Consider the following 16,058-nt stretch of genomic DNA (forward strand, 5'->3'; position numbering starts at 1 on the left):
TAGTGGAGGCACAAGGATTCCAACGGGCACATCTACAGACAAAAGCATTAATTCTTGTTGGAGCTGCAAGTGTCGCCATGACCACAGACACCGCCCACGACGGCGGCAATTATGATGGCAATGATAATAACCACGAGCCAGAAGCAGATCCACCTGCGCTTGCGGGCACGGCGCGCGGCGACCACAGCCTTGTCCGTCTGCTGACGACCTGCTTGCACCTCGTGCTCCGTGTGCTGCGCATGGTCCTTGATAACGTTCAGCTGCTCATCTTGCTGCTCGACGAGGATCGACATCTCCTGGAACAGCGCAGCCAACTCCGTGATAGTGCGCTCAATACGCTGGATGTCCGTGTGGCGCTCCTGCACCTCACGCAGCGCACCACGAGCCTCGCCCTGGCGGTTCGAGTTCATCAGCGCCTGCGAGAAAATCTGCTGGCCACTCGCCTCTCCCTCCAGCGCACTCTGCAGCTCGGCCTGCGTCGCATCCGGCTTCACAATGCGCAGCTGGCGCTCCGTGCGCTGGCGGTACTTGGTGCGATACGCCTTCTCGACCTCCTGATACCGCATAATCGTCTCCTTAAAGCGGTTCTTTGCCGCACCGATCTGCGTCAGACGCACGTTGCGGCCGACGCCCTCAGGCGCCGGGCCGGACGCCGGGATCTTGACGGCCTCGGCCTCCAGCGACTTGATCGACGTCTTGACAAAGTTTGTATACATGCTGGTCTGCTGAGCCACACTCGACAACTCACTCTCCGCTGCCAGCTGCGCCGCCTCGCCCACATTGTTCAGCGAGCGCGAGTGCAGGTCCGAAATGCGGTTCACATTCAGATCAATCTGGCGGATCATGTCCTGAATTTCGCTAATACGACCAAAGAACGAGCTGCTGCTGCCCGTCGTCGTCGCCGTCGAGGCCGCCATCGTAGGGTCCGACGACATGTTGACAGCGTACGAGTCGCTCTGGGCGCCCGCCCCTGCTCTTGTGCTGGCAGCGGCAGGGGCTGCACCGCCATCGGGTAGGCCTACCGTGGCAGCCTGGTCTGCCACGTACGAGCGGCCCGTCACGCCCTGCATGGACGTCATTTCATACGAGTCCGGGTGCTGCGCCGCGTGCGTCGCGGGCGCATAGGCCGTCGACGGGTTCGACGTGGGCGGCACGTACGTCGCCGGCTGCTGCGCGGCAGCCGTCACACCCTGAGGCTGCGCCGCATACGCCGCCGCCGGCTCCGACGACGGCGGCACGTATGGCTGCCCCGTCGCCTGCTGGGTAGGGAATAGGTGGTCACCGTAGCCATTGTTGCCACTACCCAGGCCATACTCCTGCTCATAGTTGGTAGCGCCAGCACCAGCACCCGGGCTCGTGTACCCACCAGCCGCAGACGCCTGCTGCGCACGCATGGCTGCCAGTCGATCGCGCGCCATGATCGTCGTTCGGCAGGCGCTCGTGGCTCGGAGTCGCGCAGGTGGCCGGGACTGGGGATTTTTTTGCAATTTTCCCGACTTTGGGCCATGCCTGCCAGGCAGATTAGGTAAGAAGGACAAGGAAGCTACACAGGGGCTATGCCGTCGAGGCGATGCGGTCACGCAGCGCGAGGTATCCACGGTGGTTGGGCGACGAGTACCAGAGCAGGTCTTTTTGTGACACGGGGTCCGCAAAGCGCGGGAGTGGCTCGTTCTTGGCGAGCCACTTGTGCGGCTTGACAAGTGCCCGGAGACTGAGAGCATTGTAGTAGCGGCACACGATCGAGCCGCCAGCCGCTTCGACGGCCGTAATGGCCGAGCGCGAAGCCCGCGATACGACTAGGTGGACGGGCGTGCGCAGATGCGCATGGCCATCGCCCAAGAGCTTGATGCCGTCTTTGACGTTGTGCACGCACCGGCTGGCATACAACTCACGCGCCGTAATCGGCTGAGTGGGGTCCAGTCGGCCCTGATCGATCCAGTACTGCAGGCGGTCGACGTTCAGGGGCGCATAGTGCTGCTTGTGCGGGTTCGTAAAGCCGCGCTTCGGAATCAAGCGCGTCAGGGGCGTCTGTCCTCCTTCAAAACCTGGCTTGGGCTTGCCGTTGCCCGCGCGCGCCTTTTGGCCCTTGTGACCGCGCGTAGACGTACCACCACGGCCTGAGCCATCTCCGCGACCCAGGCGCTTGCTATTCTTCTTCGGGACGGCCGGCGTCAAGTTGCCGATACGAATCGCAGACGTCGCATAGGTCGCTATCCGAGGGGATGCAGGACGCACTGTCTCGAATGCTGTGCGCGCGATCGGACGCGCCGCTCCTGTGAGGGCGCGCACGAGCGGCACGAGCACGGCTGGTCGGCTCACGAGCATCGTCCCCGGAAGAAAAAGGCCGCCACGAGCGCACGAGGCGTGTCCATCTATCACGTGATGTGCCTGGAGGTGGGGGTGGATCCTGCCTCGTGTGTGGCGGCCGCGGGGCTTGGTATGGCGCCGCCGCTGTCGGTGGATGAGCTGCTGGCACAGCAGGCGCAGCAGCCAGTGGCGCGGCCACGCTTTGTGTCGCGCAAGGAGCGCGAGAAGCATCGAGAGGCGGAGCAAGCCGCTGCATCGGAGGCTGACGCGGCCAAGCAGGCGCAGGTGAAGCGCGCGCGTATCGACTGGCTGCATCGAGGCGACGCGAAGCCTGCGCCAGCGCCCGCCGCGGATGTGCGCACGCGCCCGGTGCGACGTGCGCGAGATACCATGAAGCGCTTCCACTTTGAGTGGAGTGCGGACGACGATACGAGTGAGGCGGGTGTGGCGGGCGACGTCTCTGCGCCGGTCCTGCGCCGCCGGGCGGGTATGGACGGCTCGGAGCGAAGTGCTTCGGGCAGGAGCACGATGCCGTCTATTTTGGCAGAGAAGCCATGGTCGGACAAGACGCTGGAGGAGATGCGTCCGCGCGACTGGCGCATCTTCCGCGAGGATTATCAGATCCAAATCAAGGGCGGTACGGATGCGCCACCGCCGCTGCGTGCGTGGCGCGAGTCGCGCTGTATACCGCCTGCCTTGCTGGATGCGATCGATGCGCTTGGGTACCGCGAGCCGACGCCGATTCAGCGGCAGGCGATCCCGGTGGGGCTGCAGTGTCGTGACCTCATTGGCCTGGCCGAGACAGGGTCCGGCAAGACGTTGTCGTTTGTGGTGCCGATGCTCGCGCATGTGCTGCGGACGTCGCGGACGCACGGGGGTCCGTACGGCCTCATTCTTGCGCCGACGCGTGAGTTGGCGCAGCAAATCGAGGTCGAGGCGCACAAGCTGGCGCGGCAGTTGGGCGGCGTGCGTGTCGTGTCGATTGTCGGTGGCCGTGATCTGGGCGAGCAGGCGCATTGGCTCGGTGAGGGTGCCGATATGGTCATTGCGACGCCAGGGCGACTGCAAGACTGCCTGGAGCGGCATATGCTCGTGCTGACAGAGTGCCGCTTTCTCGTGCTGGATGAGGCGGACCGGATGATTGACATGAACTATGAGGACGCGCTGCATGCGATTCTCGACTGCCTGCCAGCGCAGCGCACGACGATGCTGTACTCGGCGACGATGCCGCCGACGGTCGATCGGATGGCGCGCACGTACCTCCAGCAGCCGCTCACGATCGTGATCGGCCAGGCCGGCCAGGCTGTCGGCACGGTTGAGCAGCGTGTAGAGATGATCCATTCGGAGGCGGAGCGGTTGCAGGGCACGCTGCAGGCGCTGGACAGTGGCTTGGCGCCGCCGATGATGGTGTTTGTCAACCAGAAAGCGAATGCGGACGTGGTGGGCCGTGAGCTGCGTCGGGCCGGCTGGCATGTGGCGATTCTGCACTCGGGACTCTCGCAGCCGCAGCGCGAAGCTGCGATTGCGTCGGTGCGGGAGGGCGTGAATGAGATTCTGTGCTGCACGGACATTGGCGCGCGTGGCTTGGATCTGCCGAACGTGTCGCTGGTGGTGAATTATCAGTTCCCCACGCAGTTTGCCTCGTACATCCACCGGATCGGACGCACGGGCCGTGCTGGCCGACGGGGCTGCGCTGTCACGATGGTCGGCGACGACGATGCCGAGCACTTTTACGCGCTGCGCCTCGAGCTGGCCAAGTCGCCCGTCTCGTCGGTCCCGGCATTTTTGGCGCAGCATCCCGCGGCCATGGCATCTACATAGTGAGCTAGAGCTGAGCGGCTACGTAGTCACGCGTCTCTGGCGACAGCTGCGCGAGCGTCGCGACGATGGCGTCGGCGCGCGCCCGTTCCACAGCCGCGTCGAGATCGGCCGTGTGCGCCTCGAGCTGCGCGACGGCGTGCGCGTCATCGTCGTGCGGCACGTACGAGGCGGCGCGGCACACGCGCGCCGCGGCCTCGGGCGGCGGCAGCGTCGGCTGCGCCGCGAGGAAGGCGTGTAGGTAACGCACCTCCATCATACGACGGCGGCCGCGCCAGTAAAAGTAGCGGCGCGTCTCGGCCCACGGCATGGCATGCCGCAGCGCGCCCGTCGCGAGCATGCGCCCTGCGCGGTCGTGTGCGTCGGCGTACTCGACGGCCATGGCGTGGAAGAAGGGCGCCATGTGCTTCTCGCGCTCCTCGAGACGCTGGCGGGCCTCGGCCTGGGCCGGTCCACTCGCCTCGCTGGCGTCGCGCGCGAGCTGCGCGTACGTCGGATCGAGACGCAGCATCGTAGCGCGCTGCCGGTCCGCGCGGAACTTGATTTCGACGAGACCGGCCGCCTCGAGGACGCCGCCACGCGCGCTGTGCGCGTCGGCGGTCATTTCGATCATGCCACGCGCATTGATCTGCGAGTCGAGCACGACCCACGAGCCGCCCCGCAGCTCGCCGGCGGGCGGAATGTGCACAAACACGGGCTGGCGGTACGACGAGAGGCCGTCGACGATCTTGCTGCCCTGCTTGAGGATCTCGTCGTACATGTCCTGCTGCCCACCACTAAAGCCGCGCCAGTTCGCCAGCATGAGCAGCGGCAGTCCCTCGCGATCAAAGTCCACGATCGCCTGCGCCGTCTTGTACGCCGAGTTCGGGTACCACACCTGACCCGCCTCGAGGATGCGCTGCTCGGTCGAGTGCGGGTTCGCGGGATCGGCCGGCACGACGCGCTCGAGCGTGCGTGTCTCGACGGCAATCACGCCGAACGGGATGCCGCCCAGACGCGCGCGGCCCACGACGACCGACGTCGCCCATCCCGCGAGCGTCTCTTGGAACGAGTCGCGGTCAAAGAGGCCCGGCACATACACGCCGTCCACGACCGCGCCCGCGATCATCGCCCGCGGGTCGTACGGCGTCGACGTCGGCGTGAAGGCCACGTCGCGGTCCACGGGGTCCACAGGCGGCAGGATCCGCGGCGGCAGGCCGCGTCGCTCAGGGACGTACGCGAGCCACCGCAGGTACTCGCGCATCGCATGCAGATCGTCTTGCACGACGAGGTGCGATACGCCATTCGCATGCATGATGCCCGGCCCACCGAGCTGCAGATTCGACGTGTACACCTCGCGGCCCAGCAGCTTGTTCAGCGCCTTGTACCCCGTGAGGATCATCGGCGACGACGCCACTTGGATCACGCGCGTGCCGAGACGCGCCAGGTACGCGCCGATACCGACGCTGCGGCCCGTCACGATCGTCGCGGTGAAAATGTCGCCGCACGCGCGGCTCATCTCACCCGCAATGAGGCCGCTGCCCGACAAACACTCGACGCCCAGTCCGCCCCTTGGATCGCCGACAATGTCGGTGATGACATGATGCACACGCCCGTCCGGCAGCGCACGCCGCACACAGCGCACCACGCCCTCCTCCACCAGCGCCACATCCTGGTCGGCGAGGTAGAGGTACTCAAAGCCGCGCGTCGGGTCGTCATCCACAAACTTGGCGCGGAAGAGCGACATGACGTCGGGCGCCAGGCCCAGACGCGCGCCGCTGTTCGCCGACACGTACAGCAGCGGCACACCATCGCGGCACGCTAGGCGACATACGTGCGCGAAGAAGGCATCCTCCTTCGGCCCAAACGAGCCGGCCTGGAACGTGACGTCGTTCGCCAGCAGGTACAGCGGCCGGCCCGCGGGGTACTCGGGCGTCCGGAGCAGCAGGCGCCACGCGACCATGCCCATCGTGTTCTTCGCCGGCGGTCGCGACGTGTGCACGACGCGGCCGTCCTGCAGATCGAGCTCAATGACCTGGAGCACAGGGTCGGCCGCGTCAGCCGTCTGCAAGGCGTGGCGCAGGGCATCCGGCAGATCGTACACAAACGTCGTGCCGAGGCGCTCGGCATGCACGCGGCGGATCTGCAGCGGCCCGCGGTTCATGTACGGGCGGTGAGCACTCGTGCGATGCAGCGACGTGTCGCTCGACACGTGCGGAATCGCCTGGAGCACCGCGGCGCCATGCGCGTCAATCACCTCGTCGTACGCAGAGAACGCCACCGTGTACGTCGTCACCGTGCTCACAAACAGACGCACCGGCCGGGGCGCACCGCCTTGACTGTCCTGCAGTACGACGCGGATCTCGGCTTCGTCAATGCGCAGGCGCTGAAAGTGCTCGGCATACTGCGCCTCAAAGCAGCGGCACGCGTCCAGCACACTTTCCAGCGACGCATCCAGGGGATACAGCCACGACATGAAGATGTGCGAGCCATCCGTGTTGGCAAACTCCGCGCGGCCCTGCGCGACTTCGAGCGTATTCAGCACGTCGCTCAGCACGCGCTCGCTCTCCGAATACAGGTACGTAGCCATGTCCTGCGGCGGCCGTCCCGGGCGGATCAGCGCACGCACGAAAAAGCGCACGTCCGCGCGCGTCTGCAAGCCCCGCGCGTGGTACAGGTGCACGGACGACGAGGACATCGGCAGCGGCGTGATGTCAAAGTGCGGCTCAAGACGATCTAGCTCCAGCTGGTACGACAGAGCCGGCTCGACGTTCCGGATCGCACGCTGCTCGACCCACCCGCCGGCATCGAGGCGGCGGTACGTCACAAAGCGCGGGTACATCCCAGGCTCACACAGCATCACCGAGACACGGCGCAGACCCGCGCGATCGAGGCCGGCCGTGTGCGCGGCAATCAGCGCACTCGTCTCGTTCAGCGCGCGGTCGTACAGACTGTCGTCGTACTCGGTGACCGCGATGCTCAAAACATTGACGGGCGTCGACGTCGGCGTGCCAAAGTGCTTGAGCGAGCGCTCGAGCGTCTCGTCCAGCTCCGCAAGCGTCGCGCACGACGTCAACGCACCGAGGCGCAGCTTGGGCCGCGTGCGGCGATGCATGTGCTCGGCCAGGTCCGTCGTCGACGCCTGGCGCTCCTTGTCCTTCGCGCGGTTCGTCAACACGTCCGCGGACATTTGAAAGTGCCAGGTAATCAGCGCCCGGCGCTCCTGGCCAAAGTTGATCGTCACAATGTCGTACGCGCGGTACACACGGATCACGTACGTGACGAGCGCCGCGTACGCAATGCCAAGCTCAGCGCCAAAGAACGTGTGCAGCACATCCGACACATTGTGCGGCAACTCGCTCAACTCACGCAGGACCGACAGCGCCGGCAACGGCGTCTCCGACGAGACACTGCGGCGCAGCACCGCCTCCATCTGCGCCCGCCGCTCGGCCAGCGACGGCATCTTGGCCTGCAGCAGGATCTCACGCGCCTTGAGCGCCACAGGCGCCGCCGCATAGCCCTGCAGCTGCGTCAACGCCTGCAAGAGACGCACCATGCGCTGCGCCCGCGCATGCGGACTCGCCATGTCAGAGCTCTGCACGTAATGCACCAGCAGCGTCAGCAGGAGCGCATTCTTGCGCTCAATACCCTCGTGCGACATTTGCAGCTCGGCCACGCGGTCGAGATCGCCTTCCATCGTCGTGCGCAGCTGCAGCAAAGCTTCAGGCCCGCCGTGCTGGAACGACGCCTCGGTGCGAATGTAGCGCTCACACAGCTCACACAGCACGGCCATCTCATGGTGCCACAGACCCAGCGCATACGCGTCGAGAATCGCATACAGCGGCGCGGCCGCCGACGTAAGCGCCATATGCGCCGCCGAATCGGTCACATCGGCCACATGAGCATCCAGGATCGCGCGCATCTGCGCCGCTGGAAAAGGCGCGTCAGGCCGCATCGTGTCGCGCAGCGCTGCCTCGACACGCGCAGGAAGACGCCCCGTCAGGCTTGCCAGCACCTCGTCCGCCTGCTCAAACGGCAGCGACGGCGTGCGCAGGCACTCGATGAGCGTATCGAGCGCTGCGTGCATACGGTCCGAGTGGTCGTAGCCATCGAGGATGTGGTGCAGCACTTGCAGCGCCGCAGCATAGCGCTGGGCCGGGCGGCGGCCGTCCATATCCGGCTCGCCATACTCGCGCAGCGTGCCGGCAAAGGGCTGCGCGCGCCGAATGCGGCTCGGGTCGTCGACATTGAGAATGCCCAGCAGGTCGCCGGGATTGAGTGTGACGCCCGGCGACTTGACAAAAGTCACGACCGCATCTTCTTGCGCCACGAGCGGCAGGTACATTTTCATGACCTCGATTTCAGCGATCGTCTGGCCGGCGCGAACGTGCTCCCCGTTCTCGACGAGGAGTCGCACGAGCTTGCCCGGCGACGGCGAGCGGATCTGCGTGGGATCGCGCTCGTCTTCGAGCATGCACGTCTGCCCATCGATCACAAGGCGGGTCTGGCCCACCTCATCCAAGGCGTACACAGTGTGCGACGCACCGCCCAATCCCAGCAGCCATCCGCCGTCTCGCAACTCACGCAGCGATACACGCGTGCGCTGCCCACGGAGCTCGAGCGTCCACAGCGTCGGCGCACTCTGATGCGCCGTAAAGTGGTACCGGACATCGTCGTAAATAAAGTCGACAGGAAACTGCGTGCGCAGCGTGTGACGCGGCGGGACTTGGCCGCGGTGCAGAATGCGTTTGAACTCGTCACGCGTCTCGGTCGCCATCGCATGCGCTTTGACGGCCGCGCCGCACAGCACCACGAGCTCAGTGGGCGGGCGCACGGCTTCCACGCCCTCGGCAATCAGTCCATCCAGCCACGCGGTCGTGATGCTATTGCGCACGAACGCGTCGTACTCGAGGAGAGTGACGAGGTACTCGATCGTCGTGCGAAAATCACTCCGGATCGAGAGCTCCTTGAGCGCCATGACCATGCTCTTGCGCGCCTCGTCGCGGTCAGCGCCCATCGCAAATATGTGTCCAAACTGCGAGTCGGCATACTCGTGCAAGGCTCCGCTGGCACTCACACTAAAGTAGCCCCACGTCGATGGCGACGAACGAAACGTGAGCTCGCTCAACGACCCCGTGCCCGGCTTGAATCCCGTATCAGGGTTCTCGGCCGTGATACGGCACGCCACCACATGCCCTCGAGGCCGCGGCGTCGTCGCCAGACTCGCATGGCGCGCGTCAAAGTCGATCGCCGACGTGCCATCGCGCACCTCGCCGTACAGCGCGCGAATGTCCGCGATGCGATGCAGCGGAATGCCCATGGAAATCTGCAGCTGGACGGCCGGAATGTTCACGCCCGACACCATCTCCGTCGTGGGATGCTCGACTTGCAGACGCGGATTCAGCTCTAGGAACGCAAGCTCGTCCGAGTCCGGTGCATACAGCCACTCCACGGTGCCGGCCGACACGTACCCCACCAGCTTGGCGAGACGCACGGCGGCCTGCTCCATGCGCTGCCGCGTCTCAGGCGATGCGATCGTGATGGGCGCCTCCTCGATGATCTTTTGGTGGCGGCGCTGCACGGAGCAGTCTCGACCAAACAAGCTGATGACCTGGCCGTACTGATCAGCCAGCAGCTGCACCTCGAGATGGCGCGCTGCTTTCGCGAGTTTCATCACAAAGATCGGTGAGCCAGGCACTTCGCCCACAGCGGCATCGTACAGTTGGCGGAACATGTCAGCCGACGCACACATGCGGATACCCTTCCCACCACCTCCTTCTGACGCCTTGATCATGACAGGGAAACCGATGCGCTCCGCCACCTGCAGCCCCTCCGTGGCCGAGTGCACACAGGCCCGCTGGTACACATCGTCCGGCACCGTGAGGTACCCCGCATCGCTCTTCGCCGTCTCCGTGATGCCCGTGCCGGACCACGGCAGACACGGCACGTCGGCGTGCTGCGCCACGATCGTCGACGAGATCTTGTCGCCCAACGCGCGCATCGACGAGCCTGGCGGACCGATGAACAGGACGCGCGGCTGTAGCTGCGCCAACATCTCTGGCAGGCGTGGGTTTTCTGACGCGTGCCCCCAGCCAGACCACACGGCATGCGCACCGACTCGCTCCGCCATATCGACAATGAGCTCGACATTCGCATAGTTGTTCGCATTCGGTCCACCGGGGACCAGGACATACTGATCAGCCATGCGAATGTACTCGGCATTGATGCTTAGGTCTTCTGGCGTGGCCATCACAATGAACTGGATCGCGCGGTCATCGCCAAAGGTATCATAGGCCCATGCCCGAACGGACCGTATTTCTTTCACCGCGGCAATGCCATTGTTACACACCAATACCTTGGTGATCACGCTATGACCACCGGACGCACGCACAAACGAAGCAACGACATCCTCATGCCGCACATCCGCTAGCGTGCACCCGCCATAGAAGTGCTCCTCGACTCGCGGGAGCAGGGGCTCCATGGCTGGGTAGGTGGGGGACAAGCGTTGCCAAGCGTGACGAAGGCGTGTCACGAGCGTACGTCATGGCTTACGTCATCATACGCGCCCCCCTGCCGTGTGCCGGGCAGGGCATGTGATCGAGGCTCGACACGGCCTCCGCGGCCGGTGCGGCGCAGGAGACAGGCGCGCGTGGGAATCGCAGGCATCATTTTCGAGCTATCTCAACTGTGGAGCCTAATGGTGACCCTTGGGCGGGTCATACACAATCTTGCGGGTCATGATCGGCGCCCACTTGAAGCGCTTGGTCCAGACCGACATGGCAAACAGGGCTGACAGCAGGATAATGGCCTTGAAACCGGCACGCTTCCGGTCGTCGTGCTCAGGCTCAGCGGTAAAGTGCAGGAACGACACCACATCCTTAGCCATCTGACTCGTGGTGGCGGGGGTGCCATCCTCGTACTCAACGAGGTCGTCAAACAGCACACGAGCCATGGCAATCTGTGTGCCTGGGAAGAAGGGGTTGTAGTTCAAGCCCTCCTGCACCGTGACACCCGCTGGCGGGTCGCAGTAGCCGGTCAGAAGCGAGAAAATGTAGTCAGCACCACCGTGTCGCGCCTTGACAATCAGACTCAGATCCGGCGGCAGGGCGCCGGCGTTGGCTGCACGCGCAGCCTCTTCGTTCGGGTACGGGCTCGGAAGGTAGTCGGACAGCTTACCCGGGCGCTGGAACATCTCGCCATCGTCGTTCGGACCATCCTCGTACTCAACATCTGCCGCCATAGCCTTCACCTCATCCACCGTGTGCGACACACCCACCAGGTTGCGCCACGCAATGCGGTCCAGAGAGTGGCAGGTACTGCACACCTCCTGGTAGACCTGGAAGCCGCGGCGGATGGCTGCGTGGTCAAACGTCTTGAACCACTTAAAGTGCTCCCACGGGTACGCGGGTGGGTGCAGACCCTCGTCGGCCAGGTTGGCGCTGAGCGACTCAAGGAACGGCCACTCGCCGTACATGTGCTGGTACCACATCACAGAGCCAAGAGCCACGGCCGTCGCGGCAATGGCCGACGTGCGCGATGTGAGTGGGGACGATGCGTTAGCCTGTGCACGAGTCGACGCAAAGCGGATCTAGACGTGTTAGCTAGGCCCCAGACATGGCCATATATGAGACGTACCGACTGCGCGAAGCCCTGCTTAGCCGAGGCACGCGAAATCACAGCCCTAGTACATGAAGAGAACAACTGCGCCATGGCGAAAAACAGACAGGCAGAAGAGCTCTCTCAAGTCAGTATCGCCTTCCGCCTCAAGGGAATGACAGAGACCCAGTGAAGCTCGGGTTGGACCCATTTTCGCTGCTGACGCTTGCTTGCTTCGTCAGCCCCCGAACACTTACTGGCCAGTCCCTACAGCGCGTATTTCCCATCCGCCCGACGCAGTGCACCAATCAGCATCGTGTCATTTCCAGTCTCGCTGGAGCCCGGAAGCTCTCGGAAGAGCACGTGGAAACACGTGGGAATCCTTCTACGCCTCCACCATGGTGCCTCACGCGCCGCTCGAAGCCCTGACAAGTGCGCGCTGCTACCGCGATGCGGGCGCCTCTCTCCAGCAGCTCGTACCAGACGTGCACTGTGCCGATGTACAAGAAGATGCGTTGAATACTCACAAGCTCGCCAAGCATATACCTCTCTTCACGGCTCATATTCAGCGCCTGGTTCGCGCGACACACGCCTTGTGCCGACTATACCCCGACACATGGACGCGTGCTTGGAGCGCTGAGGATATCCTCGCCAGCGATGCATTCAAGTCGGTTTGTGAACACCTGGACGCTATCCAGGGCTCAGAAACGGAACAGCTACGCGTCAGCGTTCGTATTCACGCCCACGGCACGACACGTGCGATTGTGTCTCCGTTGCGTACGAGCCGTGCCGTGCCGACGGTGCGTCTCGATCCTGAGCCTGTGCGGTTATCAGGGCCGTTGGTATCCTATAAAACAGATGCACGCGCCGCGTACGACGCCGCCCGGCAACGCGTGCACGGCACCTTGGGCGCCGCACCGGACGGGTGCTTCGATGTGCTCCTGTGGCACGACACACCAGAGGGACGTGTAGTGACGGAATCGAGTATCGCTAACCTCGTACTCGAGCGCGGTCATGGTGACCTCGTGACGCCGGTCCTGTCTGAGGGCCTTTTACCGGGCCTTTTGATCCAGGAACTCGTCCGCCAAAACGTTGTTCGGCAAGACGTGATTCGAGTCGACGACATGCATCGAGCCTCGCGGCTGTGGCTGTGCAATGCAGTGCGTGGCATGTTTCGCGTGGAGCTCGTGTCCTAGTAGGTGAGTGACTGCAGCGTGTGCCAAACGCGCTTGCTCAGAGCCTGTCCGATTCGCCTCCGAGTGAGGCGCGTCGCAGGATCAATGGTCGTGCTCAACAAATGCTGAGCATCATGCACCGACGCACACTGTGCGTACGCATGCAAGAGATGAGCCGGCGTCGGCCAACGCCGCGTCAGTTCCTGGGCCTTTTCCGGCGACACGCCTCGAATGCACAAGAGCATCCGCGTCCACATATCCAGCAGCGAGCCTGATGCGCTTGTTTTCGTATGCAGTTCCTGGTACGTGTGGAACGACGTGTGGAAGCGCGTACCGGGATGCTCAGCGCGCATCATGCGCTGCATCTGTGCGTACGTGTCACGCTGAATTTGCTCTTCCCGTAGCACATAGAGAGGCTTGTCCTTGTACATATGTTGTACCGTATCGTGCATCGTCACGAGGAAATCCACGGTGCCTTGGCCATGGGCCGTGCGATGCACAAAGAATCCATCAATGACCTGAGTACTGCTCAAGGCCGTTTGGATTTGTGCACCATACCGCTGTACTAGCTCCGAGACGTGCATGTCTTCCACGAGATACAGGACCTGCCCGATGCCCGCCTGCTGAAGACGCTGCTTCTGGTCGTGCCATCGTCCATCCATCAAACTCGATGTAAGGTCGTCCAGTCGCTTGCGTTCCACCACGACGTCTAGCACCACTTCTTGCATGTGCGCCCATGCTTGCTGCTGCTCGGACGGCAAGTGCGGCTTCGCCCGAGCTATCCAAAGTATGTCGCCCAATTCAAGTACACGTCCCTCGCACGGCACGCCACGCTCACGCAGGGCGTCATGGAAGGTAATGCGCCCGTCCACCGTCTTGGCTCGCACTTCGCGGTGGTCCACGATCATGTGAATGGTGTAGGAAGAGGCAGGGAGGATGTGGTACGGCACATGTGGCACGGGCGCCGGGCTCGACGAAATGACAATCGGCGACGAGTCCATGAGGGAAATGGTCAACGGTTTGGCGGGTGTGCAGATTTGGATGTCATCCACGTCATCCGAGTCAAGGTCGATCACAGGCACCTGAGAACGAGGCGGCAGGTATAGGCGGGGAACAGACGGAGGCGCCTGTTCGTGCGCGGCGGGAGAGGCCGGCGACGGCGCACTCGGCAGAGGTTCAGGTGCCTGCCGAGTGATGCCCTCCGCAAGGGCGACGAGCTCGGCCACCTCGAGTCCCTGTGGACTCAAAGAGAAGAGAGCTGGATTGCCACGACGGTAGACGTATCCTTTATGAATGAGGGTCTTGATGCTGTTCCAAGCTGTGATGAACGTCTTGTTGGACTGACTGTGGCGGACGAGCGAGGAGGGTGCAGCGCCGCTGCGTCCAGGCATCGTATAGTCGCTATCACAATAAGGCTGTGCGCGTGCAATCAGTTCCGACTTACCGAGCTGTGCTTCGTCATCGTCGTCTTCCAGCACACGGGTATAGAGGGCCACGAGCAGTCCATGCGCTCCTGATCGTGGCTCGGGTATATACGTTTTGGTTTTGCGGGGCCGCGCCGTGGTGTGACTCCGAGACGGGGCGATCATGCTGCCAGGTTTGGGCGGCATGTCTCGGCCGTGCTGTGCACACCACTGAGCATACGCGCGCTCGATCCGCTCGGCGATGGACGCGCCTATGCCGCGCACACGCACCGTTTCGGATGGGTGCACCAGGGTATCTTGACATGCAGCAAGGGACTGATGCGCCTTGAGATACGCAGATGCCGCCTTGGTGCCGCGCTGCCGTGCCTCATCGGCCCATGCCTCGAGGAACGACAGCCACACCGCCACGGGTGACGTCATCCCCAAAGGACAGGCTGGACGTGCGCTCGACGCTCGTATGTATCACGTGCTGGACCGAGGGAGCATCAGCAGATTTTGAGCCAGACTGGCAACTACGGCAGGCGTAGCGGGGAATGTACTACAAGATGACATCCGAGAGGGACTTTCCACTCTTAGTACAGAGGGATGAAGCGGCCGCTGTTGGGTCAGTTGACGTGGTACGTACGCATTCTTGCCGAGCGAGCCCTTACCGTGGCGGGTGGGGATGTAGCTAATGGCAAACTCGCCGAGGTAGTGGCCGGTCATCTCGGGCTTGATTTCGACGGTCGTGAACACCTGGCGTTAGCAAAGGAGAGGGTGTGTGAGAGCGTACCTTGCCGTTGTAGACGCCAATCATGGAGCCGATCATCTCAGGCACCACAATCATGTCACGCATGTGCGTGCGCACGACGGCGGGCTTCTCGTTAGGCTGAGCCTCCTTCTTGGCCTTGCGCAGCTTCTTGATGAGGGCCATAGGCTTGCGCTTCAGACCACGCGAGAAGCGCCTGCGGGCACGGGCGTGCACCAGCTTGACAAAGTCTTCGTTCGACATGTCGAGCAGGTCATCGAGGTCCACACCGCGGTACGAAAACTTGCGGAAGGTCCTCTTGCGCTTCAGCTCTGCGGCGGCAGCGGCGTCGTAGCTATCCCTGCGATGGTTAGTGCACTCTCGTCAGCAGGACGTACATCTTCGACGGTGTGAGAAAGACGGAGGTGGCATGGACGCTAGGAAAGCGGTGCCCAATGCATCACGTGCGATGTAGTTTTGGCTAGGTGCACGTGACACAAACCATGCCTGCCCCTAGTCGAGGCGCCTCCTGCCGCCCAACTTGTTCTTCACCCTCAAGTCTTCCCACAGGGACCAAAGCTAGTTTAGCGGATTTGTGGTACGAAACCAGCAACAACTAGACAAGATGAAGCACATTGCCGCCTACATGCTGCTCTCGCTCGGTAAGGAGGAGAAGCCTACCGCCGACGACGTGACCAAGCTCCTCAGCACGGTCGGTATTGAGGCCGACGGTGAGCGCCTCGAGAAGCTCGTGGCTGAGCTCGCCGAGAAGGACCTCGCCGCCCTGATCTCGGAGGGTAAGGAGAAGCTCGCCTCGGTGCCTTCGGCTGGTGCCGTGGCTGCCGCTCCTGCTGCGGGTGGTGCTGCCGCCGGTGGCGCCGCCGAGGAGGCCAAGGAGGAGAAGAAGGAGGAGCCCAAGGAGGAGTCGGACGACGACATGGGCTTCGGTCTCTTTGACTAAGTGTCTCCTCTTTTTCAAAAGCGAATACCTACATAGCTTGAGTAGATACCCAAGCTGTGCTACGTGCACAT

At 63.4% G+C, this 16,058-nt stretch overlaps 9 protein-coding genes across 9 annotated transcripts; 3 read left to right on the forward strand and 6 right to left on the reverse strand.

The window, feature by feature from the left end:
* Window positions 1-47: 47 nt before the first annotated feature.
* Window positions 48-1,418, reverse strand: MRET_0869 (syntaxin 1B/2/3; the record flags this gene model as incomplete). The annotated part of the gene is made up of 1 exon (XM_027627496.1): window positions 48-1,418. The coding sequence occupies one exon, from the start codon at window positions 1,416-1,418 to the stop codon at window positions 48-50; it is 1,371 nt and encodes a 456-aa protein (XP_027483921.1).
* A 136-nt stretch (window positions 1,419-1,554) lies between these two features.
* On the reverse strand, window positions 1,555-2,325 carry MRET_0870 (large subunit ribosomal protein L15; the record flags this gene model as incomplete). Its single annotated transcript, XM_027627497.1, has 1 exon — window positions 1,555-2,325. The coding sequence occupies one exon, from the start codon at window positions 2,323-2,325 to the stop codon at window positions 1,555-1,557; it is 771 nt and encodes a 256-aa protein (XP_027483988.1).
* A 114-nt stretch (window positions 2,326-2,439) lies between these two features.
* MRET_0871 (ATP-dependent RNA helicase DDX23/PRP28) lies at window positions 2,440-4,128 on the forward strand (the record flags this gene model as incomplete). The annotated part of the gene is made up of 1 exon (XM_027627498.1): window positions 2,440-4,128. The coding sequence occupies one exon, from the start codon at window positions 2,440-2,442 to the stop codon at window positions 4,126-4,128; it is 1,689 nt and encodes a 562-aa protein (XP_027483989.1).
* A 4-nt stretch (window positions 4,129-4,132) lies between these two features.
* On the reverse strand, window positions 4,133-10,354 carry MRET_0872 (acetyl-CoA carboxylase, biotin containing enzyme; the record flags this gene model as incomplete). Its single annotated transcript, XM_027627499.1, has 1 exon — window positions 4,133-10,354. One exon carries the CDS (start codon window positions 10,352-10,354, stop codon window positions 4,133-4,135), a length of 6,222 nt encoding a protein of 2,073 aa, XP_027483990.1.
* Window positions 10,355-10,798: 444 nt separating this feature from the next.
* On the reverse strand, window positions 10,799-11,814 carry MRET_0873 (ubiquinol-cytochrome c reductase cytochrome c1 subunit; the record flags this gene model as incomplete). Its single annotated transcript, XM_027627500.1, has 2 exons — window positions 10,799-11,692; window positions 11,740-11,814. The coding sequence occupies 2 exons, from the start codon at window positions 11,812-11,814 to the stop codon at window positions 10,799-10,801; spliced, it is 969 nt and encodes a 322-aa protein (XP_027483991.1).
* Window positions 11,815-12,098: 284 nt separating this feature from the next.
* Window positions 12,099-12,896, forward strand: MRET_0874 (4-amino-4-deoxychorismate lyase; the record flags this gene model as incomplete). Its single annotated transcript, XM_027627501.1, has 1 exon — window positions 12,099-12,896. One exon carries the CDS (start codon window positions 12,099-12,101, stop codon window positions 12,894-12,896), a length of 798 nt encoding a protein of 265 aa, XP_027483984.1.
* Window positions 12,893-14,719, reverse strand: MRET_0875 (crossover junction endonuclease MUS81; the record flags this gene model as incomplete). Its single annotated transcript, XM_027627502.1, has 1 exon — window positions 12,893-14,719. One exon carries the CDS (start codon window positions 14,717-14,719, stop codon window positions 12,893-12,895), a length of 1,827 nt encoding a protein of 608 aa, XP_027483985.1.
* A 152-nt stretch (window positions 14,720-14,871) lies between these two features.
* Window positions 14,872-15,290, reverse strand: MRET_0876 (small subunit ribosomal protein S15e; the record flags this gene model as incomplete). The annotated part of the gene is made up of 3 exons (XM_027627503.1): window positions 14,872-14,896; window positions 14,925-15,034; window positions 15,072-15,290. The coding sequence occupies 3 exons, from the start codon at window positions 15,288-15,290 to the stop codon at window positions 14,872-14,874; spliced, it is 354 nt and encodes a 117-aa protein (XP_027483986.1).
* Window positions 15,291-15,651: 361 nt separating this feature from the next.
* Window positions 15,652-15,987, forward strand: MRET_0877 (large subunit ribosomal protein LP2; the record flags this gene model as incomplete). Its single annotated transcript, XM_027627504.1, has 1 exon — window positions 15,652-15,987. One exon carries the CDS (start codon window positions 15,652-15,654, stop codon window positions 15,985-15,987), a length of 336 nt encoding a protein of 111 aa, XP_027483987.1.
* Between the last annotated feature and the right edge of the window lie 71 nt (window positions 15,988-16,058).

Source organism: Malassezia restricta, chromosome II (genome assembly GCF_003290485.1).
Source record: "Malassezia restricta chromosome II, complete sequence".
NCBI classification, from domain to species: domain Eukaryota; kingdom Fungi; phylum Basidiomycota; class Malasseziomycetes; order Malasseziales; family Malasseziaceae; genus Malassezia; species Malassezia restricta.